Genomic DNA, 23,996 nt, shown 5'->3' on the forward strand with positions numbered 1-23,996 from the left:
AACAGGCTACAGCCGTGGTGTATTTTATTGTGAAGCACTAAATGGTCTTAGAAAAATATCGACTCTTTGTTTGTAGATATCTACTAAACTAAAGCAAAAAGAGTAGGCCTGTTCTACTGAGTGATATATATTATACACACTGCTCTGCTTTCTGCACGGACCTCACAGCTGTTCTCACTGTAAACATCGCGTCGCGATGAAAGCAGTTAATAAAATAATATCCAGGGGATGCATGCAGAGCTGTGATTGGCTGAGATAAGTCCGGCCGTGCGTCACGAGTCTTTGAAACATCTCTGTTGCCGGAAATGCATCCACGAAGCAGCCGTGGAGGACCGTGGAGGACCGTGGAGGACCCATCAGTGTATCCTCGGTTATAGCTCCTCCAGAGAGCCTCCTCGACGCTCGATCCTCGGTCCTCGAAGTGCATTTAGAGAAATGAGATGTCCTTCAACATGGCGCGCTGAAATTCATTTCCGGGTCACTACCGGAGGACCGAGGAGTCGAGGAGTCGAGGAGGGGGATTTGATAAAATGAGAAAGGGCCCCGGAGTGGTTCTGGTGCTCTCCGTCAGCACTGCACCCCTGTCAGACGAGACATATACCACGTGGTGACACGTTAGGCTCGTGTTGTGTTCAAGGAACATGACCGTTGCCAGGAAAAACAGGCACTCGCTTGTTTAATTATTTTGCGGTCTAGATTTCTTTAATGTTTTTCTTTTTTGCGTGTGTTTATAAATTACCTCGAGGGCCAAACCAAATGGTCTCGCGGGCCGTATACGGCCCGGGGGCCGGAGGTTCCCCACCCCTGATTTAGAGGGAGGGGATCTAAAGTAATGCTTTAAAATTCAGATTAGATTAATTTCTACCATTTTCTTTAATTCATGGTAGTTTCAGTAATCCCCTGGTAATTGAGGACACAAGTTATCTAAATGACTAATGTCATCTTTATGGCTTTCAGAAAGGACAGGAGACCGACAGGTGGCTATCAAAGGACTAGCAGCAGCAGCATGATGATGATGATGATGATGATGATGATGATGATGATGATGATGATGTTAAATGTGTTGTTTTAGGAACATCCATTGCAAATACATGGAATTCAATAAACATTGAATAGCATATCATGCAGTTTGTCAGTGCCTTTTCCTCCATGTTGTCCTGGTTTGCTGTGCTGCCTCCTAGTCGCCACCATGGTTTGCTGTGCTGCCTGGGGATGCTCCAATCGCTCAGAGAAAGGAGTATGAATGTACGGCTTCCCCACTGACACAGAGCGGAAGAAGCAGGAGCAATTTCACGACCAACAGCAACAAAATATGTGATGTAATTATATACAAACACTGCATTTGCACTTTTTCACAAAACGAAAACCACACCATTGGGAAAGCTTAATGTTTTGTTTAATACAAAAAAACAGGGAAAGGCTTGAAAAACACAGAGTTGAGACTCAGGGTGCAGGGTGAGGGTCTCAGTGCAGGTATTCAGGCTCCATTGAATCCCCCTCTGGTTCTTGTGCTGAAAGAGGGAGTAACAGACAGGAGAAAGGGTTATACACACACAGCACACCTATTGGATGGGAAATGCCTTGGGGAGATAAGGTGTGGTCTCTATTCCCAACTGAAGTTATGGAAATGTATTATTTGTGAGTTTAACAAAGTATGACAAATGGCATCAGTAACAGATGTGATATGAATTTCTATAAAGTTGTCTCACATTCTTGGTCATATTTTATATACAGTATGTAATGAGTATAACATGTCCAGTAAGTATAAAGTGTTTCCTAATACTGTGTATTCAACCACTATGGAATATGTATGTGGGCAGACAAAACTGAGTTGTTCTGTGTGTGAAGTAACCTCAAGTCACTCGTTTGTCAAGACAAAAAAGGGCAAGGCTGAGAGCAGAGGCTATACCCACCATCTTCGTGCATCGCCCTGTGGTCAAAAAGAGAAGGGCCCCTGTATCTACAAAGCCCATAGCTCATGATCACAGCGATAGTGTGAAAGGTGACACAGGTATAATAAGTATGAACTCTTAGTAACAAAAGTAATATTTCTTATTTTTAAGTGGTATAATATTTTAAATGTTCGAACATTTACAGTGCCATGTCTTCTACTTACATTAGTCTCAAAGATTGAGGGAAGAAGGGAAGGGATCACTGCCCTCCACCTGCCAGCACCCGGCCAGAGGAGCGCAAACAACAAAAACAAGCAAGGTGTCCCGTCATGTACCTGGAAGTTTGGGTTGGCAAAATGGAGTAAGAGAGGGACTTGAAAAACCTTGGTGGCTCTCTACTCATGTTGTTACATTTGTCTTGGTTACAGCTCTCAAGTTTTTTTTTGTGCCATTTCCACATCTTTAGAAAATATGAAAAAATTGGAGTGAAATCAACCTCTTTTCTGGAGAACAAACTTTGATTTCTCTGTCTTGTGAGTTTGCAGTCTTGCAGTTTTGCTCCTCCACCTGTAACATCACTGCCCCTCCACCTGCCATACAGTAGGTTACTAACAAGATTACTTATATAATACAGTGATAGAATACATGTTTAGTATGCTTACTTATATAAAACAGTAGTATTAAACTTACCTTGTGTTTTCACTCTCACTTAAGTCCCTCTTCCTTTGCCATCAATCCAAAATCAGCTGAGCTGCAACATTATACAGACAGGTAATAATCAACATAATCACAAGGACACAATATGGCTCTGCTAAAAACACTCTCTCTTACACGCACCAAAGTTATATTTATCGAATATTTAACTCCCTCCACCCCCGCATACAATCCCGTTTAGAAGCCCCTCTTCTCTAATTCAACATGTTGGACCAAATAGACATTAAGAGAACGGAATTTACAATTGAAAGGCTGTTCAACGTGTGTTGCTAACTTGCTTCGGTATCCTAGCTTGATCTGTTATCTGTAAACATTCCCTAAATCTACTAATTTAGGGATAATCCACTGACATCCTTTAATACACAAGTTAATTTGAATCAGATGTACTGATAATATCCGCAATATAAATCTTTAAACTTCTTCTTACCTTTAAAAGTCCGTCACGAACGGTCTATTATGCAGCAACTCCACAGCTCTGCTAGCCTTGGCGCTAACTTCCGGGGAACGATTGAGAGGCTCCACGATCCGCCATTGCTGTAAAAAAGTGGTCCATTGGAGTGTGGAGTGGCTTTATGTTTTTAGTCAACCATTTGTTTGTTTCACATTTGCATTGATGTAATCAATATTTTTTCTAATTTAATAAAAATAATAATAATAATTTTCTAAAAAAAACAAACAAACATATTTCTTGGGGGTGCTTAGGGGGTGCTTTGGCAATCCTGGGGGGTGCTCCACTGATACATTGTGTATATTTACAGACCGTTGCAAAAACTAAGAAGCTTATAAACATCAGGTTTAAAACTAAAAGAGCTTTGAAACACAATGAAAGATGTTTGGAGTTTTATTTGAGTTATTCATTTAAACTTTTTGTCTAAGAGATGCTGATTTGAAACCGTTGTTACATACAGTTACGGCATTTCCTGTTTCTGCCGGAGAGAGGGGAGGGTCCCAAAGCTTGCTGCTGTATTTACTCCCTCCATCTGACAGGAGGGAGCCTCGTTGAGCTGCGAGTGTGGCTACAGACGGAGTTCACTCCGGCCCAATCCCAAACCACTCCCTCGATCCTACCCCTCCGTGATGGAGTGAACTCCGTCTGTAGCCACACTTCAATCAGTGAGCGATACACAGTAAGGGGGCGGGGCGAGTGTCTGAGGATTTCATCAAAGGATGGTCTGGTGGTTCCTCGGTTATAGATCCTCCATTATCGGGAGGGCCCCATGTCATTTTGTAGTAGTCTCCCGTCGTGTCCACATCCGGTCTCTACATCCTGTTAGCTCTATCACAATAAAAGCATAACAGCTAACACCACAGAAGTAATATATATATTATTCTGAGGCTTTCAAATTGTATCCTTGAAAGTGTTGCCAGCGAATTCCTTGCAGGATATATTATAATCTACACGAAGCCGATAAACATAGATGTTTTACAATTTTAAACTTTATTCTTCCATATTCATAAAACATAACACAATCCGATGTTATCAAGTGGTGATAATCCCATAGCGGCGCGTGAGGCTCAGGTTTGGGCTGGCTAAATTACTTTTTTTTACTTGACGCTGCCCGCCTCCGGCGTCTGTAGATAAAAGATCAACTCAGTGAAAGCACTGAAGTTAAGTTGACAAAACACTCAACTCAAATGTAATTAAAGTCAGATCCACTCGTGTCTTAGATGAGGCAGTGATATCATAAACCTGTTAATGTAGGCCTACGCATTCAAACACTCGGTAGTTTATTCATTTTTTAACCAGCTGTTCTGTATTCACCTTGCATGTGCAACTATGTTGCTTTTATCCTGGATAAAGTGTTTAAGTCATGGATGTTTAAAGTTTAACATCTTCATATTTGTCTAATATTATTGTTTAATTTTCATTAATGAAGTATGACGCTGCGCTGTCAGTACGCTTGTCCATGTTTGTGATTGGTCAAATGTTGCTAGCCCCGCCCCTTGAACGCGCTCTCAGCCGGAGAGAGAACCCCTGGGTTGATTTACTGAGTTGATAACCAGTGTTTTAGGACCATGGATGTATAATAAGAACTGACCGCTTAGCGAGATCTTGTTTGTTAGGGTTAGTTAATATAACTCAAACATATCCAGGGTATGTTGAACTGGCTTCGTAGTAGGCTACAGTTTATTGGTGGCTGCATAGCAGCGCTAATGTCAAAGACACAAACATTATACATTATATTTAAATTTTACCAGGATGCAGTGACAAAAATATTAGATTACAAATATTTGGGAAGGCTTAGCCTTCCCTAGTCTACAGTACCCGCCGCCTCAATCCTATTAAACCACGTTCTTATTTCCCTTCTTGATGTGGAAACCCATAACTCACCTGAAATAAATGGAAGTGAAACTATTATTACCAATAAAAGTGCAAACTTTGGAATTATTTAATGCAACTTTGAAACGCAGAATATAACTCCCTGACTTATTAAAGTAGACTAAATAAAAATAATTTTTTTATTAATTGTATTGTATTATATAGGGGACCAGCTGGAGTCTCAGGCTGCCTGGAGTTGGGTGTTTTCCTAAGGGGCGTGTCGCCACACCTGATATGCATACTGCACAGAAAAAGAGGCAGCAGCGGCGGTTGTCATCTGTCAACAAGTGCCATCTGTGCACTTTCCCCACTTCGAAGATCAGGTTAATAACCGACCATAAGCGGGAAAGTAGTTGTAACTCTGTGTAAGGACAAATACCCTCGGTGGCTTTACGCACAGCGGCAGAGATGGCGAAGAGTTCCTCCAGAAAGACTCTGAAAAGTTTGTTCTCCAGGAGCGAAGCGAACCTGACAGATTCGGGAGAGAAGGGAGAGAAGAAGAGATTCAAGTTCTTAAAGTTCAAGACAAAGCCGAAGAGTGACCCTTCCCCCGTCCCGGCTAATGAGAGCCAGCAGCTGCACAGGTTAGTTGCACAATCATCTTCATTGCCTGGTTTTCATGCCTGTGCCTGTGTCATGTTTTCTCATAGAAGCAAGATGAAGCAGCGTCTGACGCTTAAGGAGACATACATCTGCAGTTAGCTTACAGTGCTCCTGTTTTAATTTAGACATACAAAGGTTTAGCTTAAAATGAACCCGCACTAAATTGTAGTCGTCCATTAACCTCCAATAATTAATCTTCTGGCACACTCATGTATTTATTTTTGCCATGTATATAACTGTCATGTTCATAAATGTTGTATGTGACGGCCTGAACGGACCTACGGATGGTACATAGCACACTTTGACAAGACTGTTGAACTGTGAAATTCATAAAGTTGCAGTCCATTCCTTCAGATATTATGTAATTGTGCAAAAGAGCAAATTAGATGGGGAGAAATGAAACCTCCTCTAGTTCTCTGAGCTTGCAGTCATGCAGGGAACATACTAACAGCTCATGGTCAGACTTAGAACAACTCAAATGCATTAAAAGCCCTATTAGGCGTGAATCTTTTCAACTTGCATTATTTTTACTATTATATTATATCATTTTAGGAGACAAGCAAAACTCTGTTCCTCCAACATTTTAAGTTGAAACTGTTGATCCGTTATAGAGAGCTGCAACAGAATACCAATCAGCAAGTATTTTGACAATATTTTCCATTAAACTTTAAGTTAAAAACCTCTGGCTCTAACTTCTCAGTGTGAATATTCTAATTAAAAGTTATTGTAAGCAAAATTGGAGCAGACCCACTTATGTTAAAGACGCTGTCCGATACTGTTATCTGCTAACAAATGTGTAAAAGATGCAAGTCAGGCTCCCTCAATTTGACCTGAGGTAGCCTACTCTTAGTCATTGACTTTTTAAGCATTGATGCTGCAGGTCGATTTATTTATTTTTACAGCTGAGCAATAAAGTCATGATTGTAAAAAGAGATAGTCACAACATCTGCTCAATTGCAAACAATGCAGGCTCCTCTACAAGGTACAAATATAATGCTCAATGTATGATCCTCAAACAAGGATCAGGGTTTCTGAATTACTATACCAATATGTGATTAGCCAATATTGACAGATAGTTAGGTCACCGTCAAACCGTCTAAACCAGGAAGCTGCTTTCGTTCATCTCTGCTACTATCAGTGGACAAACCCTTGATATCTTTTTACTTTCAAAACTACAAATGAGCTACTTTCCTTTTTTCCTGGTCATACGTAACACATGAAAACATGACACCACACAAGACCGTAGAATATTACGCAATGTCTCTGCGAGATATTGCATTTTCACCTCTTATATAGTTGGGTTCAAGAAAGGACTGAGGTGAGAGATGGATGCATCTTGTAAACTGCAGTTTTAAAAGTCAGTTTTGAAGTCTGTCAACTTTACCGTAGCGTTGTTAAATGTTTCCGAAGGATACACAGCGCTCCGTTTGAATCTCGCACAATAAACAAGCAGGGGGTGAGGCCATGGTTGAGCCACAAGTCATAAAACAGGACAATGTAATCATGTTGTCCATGTGGTGGTAGATCAGACTTAGTGACAGCTTGTGTTTGCACAAGGGGAAAAAAAATGATGGGCTGACCCTGCGAGAACCGCCTTGGCACACAAGAGCTTCATACAGGGGTAAAGTTTAACGGCAAACACAATCAGTAAAAAAACAAAAGTGACCAACAACAATTCCTAATAACAGTCACTTCTTGAAATGAGCTTTATTTTCTCTTCTAGTGATTTGCAGTGCCTTATTGCATTCCTTAATTGTTGACAGTGTAGATGATTGTCCTAGATCAGTGTTAATTCCAGACAAATGCTAAATCTGTTTTTGTTGTTAGTTAAGGATGTAGTTTTAATCCATATCCAGGGTTTAATCCCACCAAGATTTGAGGATTTCAGGGTCTAAGAAATGTATGTCTTGTTTTTGTTTTGACTCTATAAAGCATTTCGTACAGTTCAAGGGGGGATGTTGTATTGTAAGTTGTATTGGATATTTTTTTAAACTTGACCTCCCCTTTTATGAAATGACAGGAAAACTCAAGTTGCATTTTCAAACAAGCTAAACACAACCACATTTTTATTTCCTGTTAAAGTTAGGCGGGTTTCCAAATGGAGTTATGAGTGAATAAATCCTGTAGAGAAACCAGCCGTTCCACATGACTACTACTATTTTAGCACAATACAAATAAACACACACACCATCATTGTGCCAAGGGATACTTTGGCAACATCGTAGTATCAGTTACATGCCTTACATGCCTTACCTCAGCAATGATAACACGTCTGACCTTATTCCAAACAATAGAGGTCATTATGAGTCATACCCATAACCTGTTTTTTAAGTATGAACTGTTGTGTTTATATAGAGTGAGTTTGTTGAACATTTCCCTGTATAAATACATGATCATCCTCACGCATGTGTCAGTGCTTTATAATTGACAAACTTCCTGACAATGTTATTTTCTGTCTGTATTTCTGACTGTCTTTGGAATAGACAATTGCATCACAACTATGGAAGCTTCAAAAAAACAATACGGAAAACAGATGAGTAGTTTAGATGAACCTGAGTTTGAATATGGGTGTGGACCTAATGACGGCAACAGAAACAGGGCTGAGGAACCCCCATCCCCCCAACCTTTGGCCCAATGTGGCGTTGCGGCAAGTGTAATCTCATTACAAAATGGTTTCTAGTAACATTTTGAAATGTCTCTACTGTCATTGCTGCCATTGGGGTATCTTGTTACTGACTGATACCAATATATCTGCAAAAAGTTAACAGTGGGCGATATATTTGGCGAGGACATTTCTGCTTGTCCGATTTCTTATAAGTTCTTTAGAACTGAGATCATAGTTACAGGTGGCCTGTGGAACTGCCAGTCAGCTGTTCCTAAGGCTGACTTCATTTCTCTCTACGCTTCCCTGCAGTCTCTGGATTTCCTTGCTCTCTGAGACCTGGATTACCCCATCCAACACAGTCACACCAGCAGCTCTCTCCAGAACACAGCCTTCACCCATACACCTAGACTCACTGGCAGAGGAGGTGGCACTGGTCTCCTGCTCTCTCACAAATGGAGCTTTTCCTTCTATCAACTACCTAACTTCACTCCTTCCACCTTTGAATTCCATGCCGTTACTGTAACCCATCCTATACAATTAACCATTGTTGTTCTCTACTGTCCACCAGGCGCCTTGGGGGACTTCTTGGAGGAATTAGATCATCTCCTCTCACACATCCCTGAAACTGGCCCTGAAACTGACCGCCTTTGCTTTCTCACTGTCTCCGTCCCCACCAACTCATAAAGCTGGCAATGTCCTTGATCTCATATTCTCAAGGAACTGCACTACTTCTAACCTCTCTGTAAACCCGCTCCACACATCCGATCACTTCTTCATTTCATTCTCTCTACCCCTTTCCAAACATAACAAACTAATCTCATCCTGCACCTGTCATCCGTAACCTTCGTTCCCTCTCCCCCTCTACCTTTGCCTCATCGGTGCTCTTAGCCCTCCCTTCCTCTGACTCGTTCCAACTCCTTCCTCCAAACTCTGCTGCAGAAACTCTCCTCTCTACTCTCTCCTCCTCTCTGGACTCTCTCTGTCCTCTCACATCTCGGCAGGCTCATCAGTCCCCTCCTGCTCCCTGGCTAAATGACGCACTGCGTGCTAATAGAACCATCCTTCGGGCAGCTGAGCGGAAATGGTGGAAATCCAAACACCCTGACAACCTCCTAACCTATCAATCTCTCCTCTCCTCTTTCTCATCTTCAATCTCTCAGGCAAAAAGCACTTTCTTTCAAGATAAGATCCATTCTTCCTATTCCAATCCCAAACAACAATTTTCCATCTTCTCGACCCCCCCAGAGCCCCTCCCCCCTCCTCCCTTTCAAGCGACTTTGTTAACTACTTTGAAAAAAAGTTGATGATATTCGCTCTTCTTTTTCCAACTCACCATTAGTCACCACTGGGTCGCCAGTCCCACCATTCACCCACACACTAACCTCCCTTTCCCCTCTCTCTCCAAGTGAGGTTCTTACCCTCATTACCTCTGCCCGCCCTACCACCTGTCCTCTGGATCCTATCCCCTCAAACCTCCTTCAGACTATTGCTCCTGATATTCTACCATTTCTCACCCATCTCATCAACACTTCTCTAACTTCTGGTCACTTTCCAAACAGTCTCAAGGAGGCAAGAGTAAACCCTCTCCTAAAGAAACCCACTCTCAACCCGTCCGATGTTATAAACTACAGGCCTGTCTCTCTCCTCACGTTCCTGTCTAAAACACTTGAACGCGCTGTCTTTAGACAACTCTCCTGCTATCTCCACCAGAACAACCTTCTGGATCCGCACCAGTCTGGTTTCAAGGCAGGTCACTCAACAGAAACTGCCCTCCTTGCTGTCACTGAGGAACTGCACACGACTAAAGCAGCCTCCCTCTCCTCTGTCATCATCCTTTTGGACCTGTCTGCTCCATTCGACACAGTGAACCATCAGATCCTCCTTCACACTCTCCAAGAACTTGGAGTTTCAGGCTCTGCACTTTCCCTCCTCACCTCATACCTCAAAGACCGCACCTAGAGGGTAACTTGGAGAGGGTCAGAGTCCGACCCATGTCAATTAACTACAGGGGTCCCTCAGGGTTTTGTCCTTGGTCCCCTTCTCTTCTCTCTGTACACAAACTCGCTGGGATCAGTCATTAGCCCTTATGGTTTTTCATACCACTGCTACGCTGACGACACCCAATTAATTCTGTCTTGTCCACGTTCAGAGACCCAGGTCGTCGCACGCATCTCTGCTTGTCTAACAGACATCTCTCAGTGGATGTCTGCTCACCACCTCAAGCTCAACCTTGACAAGACTGAACTGCTTTTTCTTCCGGGAAAAGAGTGTCCCACCCTTGACCTAACAATCAACATCGGCACCTCTGTTGTTTCCCCGACTCAGACTGCAAGGAATCTGGGTGTGACCCTAGATAACAACCTGTCCTTCACTGCAAACATCGCTGCAACAACCCGCTGCTGCAGATACACGCTTTACAACATCAGGAGGATACGTCCCCTCCTGACCCAGAAAGCGACGCAACTTCTGGTCCAGGCTCTCCTCCTCTCACGCCTAGACTACTGCAACTCCCTCCTGGCTGGTCTACCTGCATGTGCCATCCGACCTCTGTAGCTCATCCAGAATGCAGCGGCTCGTCTGGTCTTCAACCTTCCTACATTTTCCCACACCACACCACTCCTCCGCTCCCTCCACTGGCTTCCAGTAACTGCTAGAATCCACTTCAAGACACTGGTACTTGCGTACCATGCTGCGAATGGATCTGGCCCTTCCTAGATCCAGGACATGGTTAAACCATACACCCCAGCATGTGCACTCTGCTCGGCATCAGCCAAACGGTTCGCTGCACCCGCACTGCAAAGGGGACCCAAGTTTCCATCAGCATAAACACGTCGGTTTGCTATCCTGGCTCCAAAATGGTGGAATGAGCTCCCCATTGACATCAGGACAGCAGATAGCCTACACATCTTCCGGTGCAGACTGGAAACTAATCTCTTTCGACTCTTCTTCGAGCAATACAATTACTAACAAAGCACTTGTATACTAATAAAGGACTGGCTTATCTAAAGCCATTTGAGTAGCACTTGAAATGTTTTGGCTCTATGAAACCTGATGTACTTACAGTATATGATTCAGTTTTCTTCAAGTTTGTATCTTCTTGGTCGAATGCACTTATTGTAAGTTACTTTGGATAAAAGCGTCAGCTAAATGCAATGTAATGTAATTTTAAAAAAAAAGTAAACTTGCCTTTCTAGATGTAATTTTTGCTTCTAACAGGGTTTATATTTGTGCCAAGAGTTATTTGACGATGCCTGTTTTGTCTGCTCAGAAAATGTGATGCTAAAGCTAGCAGGTGGGTTTGCTTAGCTTAGCACACAGACTGGAAACAGTGGAAACATGTGGCCTGGCTGGAGATAACAAGTTTGCACCAGGTTTTGTCACCTTTAGACTGAGCCAGACTAGCTGTTCCAGTGATGATGCTATCTGGAGCTGCTTGCTCCAGATACATATTTAAAATTGAATATGTTTGTTTGTCCAATATGGAAGACAAATATGTGTATCTGCATATCACGCTAAATAATTCTAAAAATAATCGTCCAATTGAAACACAATAATTACCACAATTAATTATCGCGGGTTGTTGCCTATGTGCATACAGAAAATATACGTGGCTTGGCTGTAGCAAGTGTGTGCCAGTTTGATGATATAAATGCAAATGTTTTTGGTTCACTGCTGGAGGCCTCACCTTAGTTCCCTCTCTCTATATCATTCTGGTTTTTATGCAAACAAGCATTCCCACACAATACTGCACAGGCACAGAACATCCTGTTGAACTTCGTCCATATCAGGATTATATTTTTCACAATAGCATGTCTTGGTGTTGAAGTTCAAATAGTTCCCTTGAGTTGACATGTAAACACCTTGGGTCAAAGATAAGACACATGTTTGTATCACTGGATATCTGTCCTGACTCCTAAATGGCTTATTTGCCTCATACTCGCAATACCTGCCTGATTGGCGGCCTGCTTTTGTGTGTGAAAGAAACAAATACACACCATTTTGTAGCTGTTTAAACACAACATGTGTGTGACGTGTTTGTCTTGTTGCATGTATTTGTGTCCATGTGAGCCTGTCATAGAGAGTCAATACTGAACTGTTGGAGCTGCTTTATGTGCTGTTTACACAGGAACTAAACGGGTTGTATCCGCTACTTTTCTCTTCGTAAAGCCAGTTCGTTCACAAGAGGCCGTAACAGAACCGCAGAAACGGACCCCTAAAACGATAACGGTTCCCAAGGTGGATAGATCTGCAGACGGAACGCTCTGGGGGGCCAAACGGCTCCGTGTGTACGTCCATGTTTATTGAGCCATATCCGTGGGAACGGAAGACTTTTTTTATATCGAGTTTGTTTCGTTTGCGTTCCCGTGTAAATGGGGTCTTAGGCCTTGCTCATTCTCACTGGTAAAAACGCATGAGATTTTATGTCCCAGTGGGTTATTAAATGTGTCACCGCTACTAATGTTTGCTGGTAATTTGACTTCCTGTTGCATCCAGTTGTACAAAGGAGGACTGCCTTTGTGCATAAAGCGACCTTTGTAGGATTTGTTTGATGTGATGAGGGCTCGTGATTATTGATGGAGCCTCTCTGTTTACTCTGAAGCCCCTGCCACCTCACTGACCTCCCCAAGAGTCAGTAAAGAATACAACTAAAAAACATGTTTCAGAATAGAGCACATGGAAATTATCCCAATTAAATAACTAAATAATTCATTTTAACCCAATGAATGTTGTTTTTTATACAAGTCATACTCACCAAGCAAGGCTGAAATGTAAACTCCCTCTCTGCGTAGTCAGTTTCTATTCATCATTCCCTATGCAATGATTCACTGCTCTAGGCAGCATATTTGACTGTCTTTTTAAGCCACTGGTTATGCTGGTCAGACAGGATGACTGTATGTAGTCCTCACTATACTACATCACTGCAGTCATTTTACAAAAGAGGTCTCCCAATGTTCATATACTGTAATAAAAAAAAGAATAAGAAAATGTCAGATGTTGGACAAAACGTTACTTAAAAAGCTTACATTACATATTCTTTCTGCTATTTGAAAAATTATAAAAGGCCATATTAGCTGTAATAATTTCAAGTGGGTTTCAGTTATAGAATGTACTAATTTCAAATGTTTAACTGTGTATCTCTCAGTGCTGTTGAGGATGGAGAAGCAACGTCTGACAACATCACCTCAGACAACAAGAGGTCTTCTCTCTACCGGCACCGCACCCAGGTCAAAGGTCAGTCCACTGCGTTCCTTGTGTACATTGTTCACAGGTATTTTTGTTGATAATCACCATTATCCATCACCAATATGTGTTCTAGTACTTTAAACAATGCAGAACAACAGGAAACATTTTTGACAGAATTATGTCAAGGGGGGGTCTGTTGTATGTGTGTATAGGTGTGGTCTTTGTGTGTTAGTCTAAAAGTGTTCAAGCCAAATGCCCAACAAGGCAATACATTTGAAATGGCATCAGCAAGGTTTGTTGGGACCTGACATGAGTAATAAACCTTTTTGTTTAACAAGATTGCCTTTTAGGTTTCACAGTCACTCAAATTCCTGGGATGTTAGGTACAGTAAACATTGAAGTTCTCATTCGTTCTCATTCACTCCGTTCGATGTCTCACTATGGGATGCGCCTCATCGCGGAGCAAACGGAAGCATCAATCTCATTACGCCAATCCTGATTGGCTGGTGATCTTGACGTCAGCGTCAGGGGAAATCACCCCCTATAAGTAGCTTGCGCCACAACGCATGCGTCATTCAAACACCTCTTCTCGCTTCAGAGCACATCTCACAGTAGCCGGGTAAGCTTCACTGTCCACAGACTGAACCCAAAATACCATTTCGGTCGACGGGCGCTAGCCGGCTACTCCTTCTGCTTCGCAGGAAGACGGTAGTACTAACGCCGTTAGTACTTGGAAAAAAATCGACCTCGCCCTTCTCTACGAGAAAGTAAGGTAGGTCCGATTTTTTTCAAGCTAGGCTGTAGACAAGGGCAAGTTGGCTGGTTCCGGCTGCAGCTCAGGCTCAGCCAACCCAGAATTTCGGCCAGCAGTCGAGGAAGAAGAAGCCAGCGGCGTGACAGTCCCTCCTTCTCCCCTCCGTGAATGTGTTCCCGCCGCCTCGAGAGATGCCTAAACACCATCCTCAAGTCCGCACAAACACATGTCACATGCTGATTGATTCCTCTGTCATAAAACATTTGCCGCTGACGCATCCAGGCTTCAGGTCGAGGGCGCAGCTCAAAAAAATGAAAAGAAAATCAATAAAATCAATAAAACCAATAAACAGCCCGCCAATTCTTCCCCTTTTGAGAGCAGCTACGGCATCTCTCAAACGGCGGATTATTGACGGGTCTGTGAAGGCACCACCGCCACGCGCACGCGCAGTGCCGGCTGGGGCTTTAAGGACGCCACCGTCACGCGCATGTGCAGTGCCGGCTGGGTCCGTAAGGGCTCCACCGTCACACGCATGCGCTGTGCCGGCTGGAGCTGTAAAGGCACCACCGACACGCGCAGGCGCAGTGCCGGCTGGAGCTGTGAAGGCACCACCGACACGCGCAGGCGCAGTGCCGGCTGGAGCTGTGAAGGCACACCGACACGCGCAGGCGGAGTGCCGGCTGGAGCTGTGAAGGCACCACCGACACGCGCAGGCGCAGTGCCGGCTGGAGCGGTGAAGGCACCACCGACACGCGCAGGCGCAGTGCCGGCTGGAGCTGTGAAGGCACCACCGACACGCGCAGGCGCAGTGCCGGCTGGAGCTGTGAAGGCACCACCGACACGCGCAGGCGCAGTGCCGGCTGGAGCTGTGAAGGCACCACCGACACGCGCAGGCGGAGTGCCGGCTGGAGCTGTGAAGGCACCACCGACACGCGCAGGCGCAGTGCCGGCTGGAGCTGTGAAGGCACCACCGACACGCGGCAGGCGCAGTGCCGGCTGGAGCTGTGAAGGCACCACCGACACGCGCAGGCGCAGCTGCCAGTGCGGCTGGAGCTGTGAAGGCACCACCGACACGCGCAGGCGCAGTGCCGGCTGGAGCTGTGAAGGCACCACCGACACGCGCAGGCGCAGTGCCGGCTGGAGCTGTGAAGGCACCACCGACACGCCGCAGGCGCAGTGCCGGCTGGAGCTGTGAAGGCACCACCGACACGCGCAAGGCGCAGTGCCGGCTGGAAGCTGTGAAGGCACCACCGTCACGCGCATGCTCAGTGCCGGCTGGAGCCGTAAGCGTGACATCTCAGCTGGCTCTAAGGAGCATACAGCAGGAGATACTCACGACATCTGCCTGGGCTTCTCAAAACAATTATACTTTATCTGTTTTCACAAGCCCAGAGAGAGTCAACCCATATTCTGGAGAGAGAGGCCCTCTCTCTCCTAGAAAGAAGGGTTTTATCTATAATGCCCGCCGAGCAGAGTCAGATTACGCAGACAAATGTCCTCGTAAAGCACCCGCTCAACATGGGTCTCATAATAAAACTAAACCCCGCGCGCCACGGCGTGCGGAGAGTATTGGTTACTATGTAATGCGTAGTGGCACTCAGGGTTGGGAGGGTTACTTTGTAAATGTAATCAGTTACTGATTACATGGCTCTGAAAGTAATCCGAATACAGTTACAGTTACGTGTAACGTAATCAGATTACTTTTAGATTACTTTTGGATTACTTTCATTTTCCATCACAGATGGGTATGTTTTGGTGAACAGGAGACACAAAAAGCAAAAGGAAACTGAACGTGTTTTAATGGCTTATCAAGAGCACAACTGAAACATAACATCTGAAACGATGTGTAACAACATAATACACTTTTTGGGGATGCAGCTTGGGATGTGAGGAGTGAGGGACACGGCTTAGAACGAGCGTGTCGCCTTCTATCCTGCCAGTGTTGGCAGGACATTAATTAAAATGTCGAACTCGGACTTCATTTTAAGGACATTTCGACCAGGGCAGGGGTGTAGAGCTATATTTGTTTTAGCACCGGATCGGCAAAGCAGGAGACTCTGTGCACCAGTCTGCCTTGATCTATGTATTCATGTCCGTGACACTCACAGTATTTGCTGCCCACAGCTGTTTTATAGAAGGAAAACCTCCTTCACTTCATGAAATCTCTGCAGCAACCAGGAGGCAAGCAGGAGGGTTAACTCAGCCTCTGAGAAGACAAGCTCGCAGTGCCTTTCAAGCACCGCCTTTCACGCACCGCCTTTCACGCACCGCCTTCACTGTGTTTACCTTCAGAAATAATCATTAGTATAGGCTAAAGAGCGACCGCAGGCTGATGTGTTTTTAAACCACACACACACAACGCGATTTAAAACGCAGACTTGTGTTCCTCCATGTTTCGTTGTTATTGTTTTCACTGAGCGAGCGGACCCGCTTTTTGGCCCATCTTGTGGCGGTAATAGGTTTTGTGCACTGTGATGATTCGGCTGTACCTTTAGTAATGAATATTAAATTTGTGAGGAAATCTTTCCACCAATAATTCCAATAAGTAATCCAAAAATGTATTCACTTCAGGTTTATGAAAGTAACTGTAATCAGATTACCATCCATCCATCTTCTCCCGCTTATCCGTGGTCGGGTCGCGGGGGTAGCAGTTCCAGCAGAGAGCCCCAAACTTTCTTTCCCTGGCGACATCAAACCAGCTCTGACTGGGGGATCCCAAGGCGCTCCCAGGCCAGCGAAGAGATATAATCCCTCCACCTGGTCCTAGGTCTACCCCTTGGTCTCTTCCCAGCCTGGACGTGGTCTGGGAACAACCTCCCTAGGGAGGCGCCCAGGTGGCATCCTAACTAGGTGCCCGAACCACCTCAACTGGCTTCTTTCGACGCGAAGGAAGGAGCGGCTCAACTCCGAGTCCCTCCCTGATGACCGAACTTCTCACCTTATCTCTAAGGGAGACACCAGCCACCCGCGGAGGAAACCCATCTCGGCCGCTTGTATCCGCGATCTCGTTCTTTCGGTCATGAACCCATCCTTCATGACCAGAGGTGAGGGTAGGAACGAAAATGGCCCGGTAGACAGAGAGCTTTGCCTTCCGGCTCAGCTCCCTTTTCGTCACAAACGGTGCGGTAAAGCGACTGCAATACCGCTCCCCGCTGCTCCTCGATTCTCCGGCCCATCTCACGCTCCATGATCCCTCACTCGAGAAACAGAGACCCCGAGATACTTGAACTCCTTCACTTGGGGTAAGGACTCATTCCCTACTTGGAGTAGACAGTCCATCGGGTTCCTGCTGAGAACCATGGCCTCAGATTTGGAGGTGCTGATCCTCATCCCAGCCGCTTCACACTCGGTTGCGAACCGATCCAGTGAGTGCTGAAGGTCGCAGACCGATGAAGCCATCAGAACCACATCATCTGCAAAAAGCAGTGGTGCAATCCTTAGTCCACCGAACTGCAGACCCCCCCCCCCCCCCACGACTACGAGAAATCCGATCCATGTATATTACAAACAGGATGGTGGTACAAAGCGCAGCCCTGGCGGAGGCCAACCCTCACCGGAAATGGGTCCGACTTACTGCCGAGGGACCCGGACACAGCTCTCGCTTTGGGAGTACAGAGATTGGATGGCCCTGAGTAGAGACCCCCTCACCCCATACTCCCGCAGCACCATCCCACAGTAACTCCCTGGGAACCCGGTCAGTACGCCTTCTCCAAGTCTACAAACACATGTAGAACCGGATAAGCGTACTCCCAGGCCCCCTCCAGGATCCTTGCGAGAGTAAAAAGCTGATCCGTCGTTCCACGACCAGGACGGAATCCGCATTGTTCCTCCTCAATCTGAGGTTCGACAATCGGCCTGAACCCTCCTTTCGAGTACCTTGGAGTAAACTTTCCCGGGGAGGCTGAGTAGTGTGATGCCTCTGTAATTGGCACACAGCCCTCTGATCCCCCTTTTTGAAAAGGGGGACCACCACCCCGGTCCTGCCACTCCTTCGGTACTGTTTCCGACTTCCACGCAACGTTGATGAGACGTGTCAACCATGACAGTCCCTCAACACCCAGAGCCTTCAGCATTTCCGGGCGGATCTCATCCACCCCCGGGGCTTTGCCACTGTGGAGATTACTCGTTTTTCAAATGTAACGCGAGCTGAATACAGTTACTTGATTTTTGTATTCTGATTAGGTAACGCCGTTACATGTATTCCGTTACAACCCAACCCTGGTGGCACTACACCCGACTTTTCTAGTGCGGGACGCGCCTACGGGTGCTGTCCTTTCACGGAAGGTGGTCACCTGTATATTTTGCGCAGGTCTATCTCTGCTCACCTCTGTTGCGTCGGCGTGTTTCTCTCTGCGTGTTGGCCATGTGTTAACACTGGAACCAGACAACCGCAAAGACTTCAGACCGAGCACGTACGAACTGCGCATGCGTGGGTGGCAATAACTCTCCTTACCAGCAGGTGGCGGTAGTGTCTATTCGTCATTCAAAACAGGCAACAATCGGAAGACAGAGAAGAAGAACAGACTGTGATATAAACATACAACAAATAGCGTGTGCGGTAGCTCCACCTTAGCATGTGTTCTTTGCAGGTGCTTGTTGAGGTTTGACGTGGTGTTTATAGCAGTGGATAACAGCTTCTGGCCTGGACACAGTTTGCACCTCACCGTCACATTCCTGTCTATTCTTCGGATGAACTCAAAATAATGGGCATACCTCCACCCCTCGAGAGTTATCACTGACTCAGCCATGTTTATGCAGCACTGCACGTGGAGATGTGGACGCGCAAATCGCGCAGATTACGTACATATAAACCTACAAAGTACTGATATAGTAAATTAAAAAATAATTATTTTTGTGTAGTTGTATATTGCAATAATAACGTATGGTTCTCACAAAATCCCACGGCACACCCGGACTTGCCTCACGGCACACCAGTGTGCCGCGGCACACCGTTTGGGAACCACTGCTCTAGAGCAGAGACCTCCAGCGGGCGCACGTAAATTACCCAGAGCTTTTAGCGGTGTTCCCCACCCTAAAACGCTTCCTGCCTTCTCTCAGAGGACACCATGTCCTCGTGAGGACAGACAACACGATATCGTGTATGAACCGCCAAGGGAGGTTGCGTTGTCTCCAGTCACACACACTGGCACACAAACTGATCCCTTTGAGCGGCAGACGTCTCCTCTCTCTGAGAACGACACAGGTACCGGGAGTGATGCACCTCGGGACAGTACTACTGTACAGAGGCGCACCACTCTATGCAGACTGGACTCACATCCAAGGATCGAGAGTCCGCTGTGGGTGCGTTACGGCGGAGCCGCGTTAAATCGGTTCTCATAAAGAAAAAATGCTCAATGACAGCTGTTCTCTTTAATGCACGATTTAAACGCACTGTTAGGCCCACCCCTGGCTCTGTTACCCCCAACTCTGGCCAGAGTGAAGGAGCAACGCCACACACTTACTCTGATGTTTCCGCCCTAGCCCGCAACGTACGAGCTGGCGGAGATATATCAGCTGTTGTGCAGGCAGCCATGGCAGCCCCCACCACGCAGGGACAGATTGTCTCAGGCGGGGGGGGCGATCCTTCACCCACGCCCAGAGCGCGGGGCACTATGGGCCTGACCCGTGAGTGGTACAATCTGAATACAGTGGGACTCCCTCAGAAGGTGATGAACACTATTCAGAGTGCGAGAGCGTCCTCCACCAGGTCTCTTTACGACTGTAAGTGGAGAGTGTTTGAGGAGTGGTGCCTTCAAGAAGGTCACATCTCCTTTCAATGTCCTGTCGGGGTGATTTTATCATTCCTACAGGACTTGATCGATAAACACAGAGCTTTCTCCACGATCAAGGTGTACCTGGCTGCTATTGCTGCATGCCATGTGAGCTTTGAGGGTAAGACGGCTAGCCAACATCCTTTGGTTTGCCGTTTTATGAAGGGAGCTCGCAGGCTCCTCCCTGTCTCCAGGTCGCTGGTGCCCTTATGGGACCTGGCAGTGGTTTTAAATGGGCTCAAAATGACCCCATTTGAACCCCTGGAAGGAGCTGACATGAAACATCTGTCAGCCAAGCGGGTCAGCGATATTCATGCACTGTCTGTACATCCCTCATGCACTCAGTTTGCCCCAGGGCAAACGAGAGTGTTGTTGAAACCCAACCCTGCCTTTACACCAAAGGTGGTTGGTTCGTGTACCCCAATTGAGGCATTTCCTCTGCCGCTGGTTTCCTCCGGGGAGCAGCAGCAGGATCTGTTGTGTCCAGTCCGAGCTTTACACACATATATGGACAGATCAAAGGAGCTTCGTCTTAATGACCAACTCTTCGTGTCCTGGGCTAAACCTCACAAGCAACGTTACTAAGCAACGGCTCTCCCACTGAATTGTGGAGGCAATTGCTTTGGCCTATACAAGTCAGAATTTGCAAGCACCTTCGGGTCTGCGGGCTCACTCAACTCGGGGCCTGGCTACATCCTGGGCTTTGTTCAAGGGTGTTTCCATCCAAGACATCTGTGCAGCGGCGAGCTGGTCCTCGCTGCTTACTTTTGTCTGCTTTTACAGGCTAGACGTCTCCGCTCCAAGCGTGGCCCGAGCAGTGCTGGGCACCTTGTTGAGTCGGGACTCTACCTATTAAATTCTGGTTGATCGGTGATTTTCGAGATAAGCTTGTCTGGCAATACGGGAGCTACAATATCCCATAGTGAGACATCGAACGGAGTGTTATGAATGAGAGCTATAGGTTACTTACGTAACCCCAGTCCTCAGAGTAACATGAAGTGAGATGTCTCACCAGACGGCCTCCTTGCTATGGTGAAGCGAGAAGAGGTGTTTATTTAGAATGACGCATGCGTTGTGGCGCAAGCTACTTATAGGGGTTGATTTCCCCTGACGCTGACGTCAAGTTCACCAGCCAATCAGGATTGGCGTAATGAGATTGATGCTTCTGTTTGCTCCGCGATGAGGCGCATCCCAAAGTGAGACATCTCACTTCATGTTACTCTGAGGACTGGGGTTACGTAAGTAACCTATAGTTCACCAATAACTAAAAATGTCATTTTTACAATAGTCTCATTGTTTCTTTATGGGCAGTTATACACCAATTATTCTGACTAATAACAAAAAAACTGTCAATTTTAAGTATATACATTTGTTTTGCAGCAACAGGCACAGCATTAGTTTTAGCTTGCAAGAAATGTTTGTCACTTTTGAGAAAATAAAGTTGGGCATATGCCGCAGTAAAGTATCTAAGTTTCATTAACAAACTAAGTAATGAATGTTTTGGTATATCAAATTCAAAATACATTGGTTATAGTATTTATTTACTCTTATTAGACACTAAAGACATGTTAGCAAAGCCCATGATATAAACACTATAAAATATTTATATATATAACAAATATAAAAAATAAAAGTATAATCATTCACGAATAAAATACCTTTTAATTTAACAGGTCTACAATTATAATCAATGAAAATATGTCAAGTATTCAGTCAAGCAGCTGTTGACAGACAGATAACCATTTTAAAATGTCAGCTCTGCCCTGCCCTGACTTTACCACAATGTATGTAGGACTACCGGTAATTTTCTCATCTTATCATACTTTTGTTGCTACAATTTGGATAATTCCTTTAGTATACATTCTGAATCGGGTATTTAGTATTTTAGCTTATTTCTTCGGCACTTTACACCATTAAAATGTATCTTTAGCACAGAATGTAAAACAGATTTATTTTATTGATTATATTTTAAACTTTGCCTTAATGATATTACGACAAACGTTCTCCTCTGTATGAGAATGAAGCGACAACATCTGGAAACCTGTCCTCTGCTGCCTTGGAGGCTAACGGCATGTTATTGAGTTGAAACTTTATGTGTTAGTCCCTCTGGCGCATGATTTGGCAAGTCACATAAAATGTGCGTGGAATAAGAAATTCCTCTATATTCATTATTAAGGTTAGTAAAAGTAATTATGGTGCATTATTTTAATTTTATTTAGTTGCTGTAAGTGATCTTCTCTTTCTTACATGAATACATAGGACATTTACATTCTGGTTTCTTCCCCAAATCATCGTTAAAATGTATACGCATACAGTATACTTGTTGAAACATAAATATTCTTGGGGAAATCGTTTTTTGGGGGGACATTGAGTAAAATGTCCCTCTGTTGGATAACTTCATGACTCTCCTTTTCAACTGTAACGACATTCGACGGTTTGCTGAATCTCCCTCATGGTTTAACTTACATAATCATGATCCCCTTACACTCCAAAGCACACACTTAGTGGTAACTCTAATGTACACCTGGAAAGAAAGGCACACTCTTTATTATACTGCTTTATTCATCCATTGTTATTTGATCACTTTTAGATTTAATAATCTTAATCCCAATTGATTTACACCCAGAAATACATACAGTACAATCGGCTGCAGGTGAATTATATGTAGAACTCCACTCTAGAGGGCACCATACCCTCAAAAAACAATCCAGCACAGCATGTGCAATCAGTCTGTTCACGTTTTAGATCGCTAGATCGTTTAATTTCAACATTACTGTGACATTTTTAATCTATTTAACCTGAGAAGTACCATTAGGTTGTGAATCTCTTTTTCAAGGGAGACCTTGCTAAGACTGGCAAAAGCAGAAACTAAATATTTTATTTGTTTGAATTTCCATACTGGCGTTTGTGACAGAAAGTCATGTGAACATAATACATATTGTTCAACACCTTTCTGTGTGATGAAAACATTGCAGTCGATATGACGGTGTGAGATCAACCTAAGTAGGACACTATTTACTGTTTATTCCATCCAGCCGAGAGCGCCAGTGCTTAACTAAACAAAAGTGTTTTGGTAAAGCTCAAAACTGATCTGACTTCTTTGTGTAGCTGAGACCTGCAGGACAGACGGCATGGAAAGAAAGTAGTCCCATTCATATATTATATTTCTTTAATGTTTTACTCATTGGTTTGGCAGATTCTACACTCGTGTTTATGTGTTTAGGATATGTATGTTCTTAAGTAAGTAACCATTATTTGTGCGTGTTTTCTTTATTATACACTTTCAAAGCAAAATAAAACTAGAAAGACATTAATACAATACAAGGAAAATGCTCACGCACATTAAAAAAATGGTAAAGGAGTTACAGTATATATATTATGTAATTAATGTGTTCCCATTCAACTCCGAGCTTTGCAATGATAAATTACAGACTTTAAGAAAGTAATTATTATTTCTGGCAGCTTCAACGGTTTGCCTTCCAGCAAAACAAACTCTTAAGACTGGGGTTACGTAAGTAACCTATAGTTCACCGATAACTAAAAATGTCATTTTTACAATAGTCTCATTGTTTCTTTATGGGCAGTTATACACCAATTATTCTGACTAATAACAAAAAAACTGTCAATTTTAAGTATATACATTTGTTTTGCAGCAACAGGCACAGCATTAGTTTTAGCTTGCAAGAAATGTTTGTCACTTTTGAGAAAATAAAGTTGGGCATATGCCGCAGTAAAGTATCTAAGTTTCATTAACAAACTAAGTAATGAATGTTTTGGTATATCAAATTCAAAATACATTGGTTATAGTATTTATTTACTCTTATTAGACACTAAAGACATGTTAGCAAAGCCCATGATATAAACACTATAAAATATTTATATATATAATAAATATAAAAAATAAAAGTATAATCATTCACGAATAAAATACCTTTAATTTAACAGGTCTACAATTATAATCAATGAAAATATGTCAAGTATTCAGTCAAGCAGCTGTTGACAGACAGATAACCATTTTAAAATGTCAGCTCTGCCCTGCCCTGACTTTACCACAATGTATGTAGGACTACCGGTAATTTTCTCATCTTATCATACTTTTGTTGCTACAATTTGGATAATTCCTTTAGTATACATTCTGAATCGGGTATTTAGT

General features: G+C 44.3%; 1 protein-coding gene across 1 annotated transcript in view; it reads left to right on the forward strand.

Moving 5' to 3' along the window:
- Positions 1-5,209: 5,209 nt before the first annotated feature.
- LOC117454732 (uncharacterized) overlaps positions 5,210-23,996 on the forward strand; it is a 62,010-nt gene continuing 43,223 nt past the window's right edge. Inside the window, exons 1-2 of the mRNA XM_034093874.1 lie at positions 5,210-5,510; positions 13,278-13,366. Of these exons, the coding sequence (XP_033949765.1) occupies positions 5,489-5,510; positions 13,278-13,366 (111 nt within the window). The 5' untranslated portion in view covers positions 5,210-5,488. The remainder of the gene's footprint in view (positions 5,511-13,277; positions 13,367-23,996) is intronic.

The sequence above is a fragment of the Pseudochaenichthys georgianus genome, chromosome 11 (genome assembly GCF_902827115.2).
Source record: "Pseudochaenichthys georgianus chromosome 11, fPseGeo1.2, whole genome shotgun sequence".
Lineage (NCBI taxonomy): Eukaryota > Metazoa > Chordata > Actinopteri > Perciformes > Channichthyidae > Pseudochaenichthys > Pseudochaenichthys georgianus.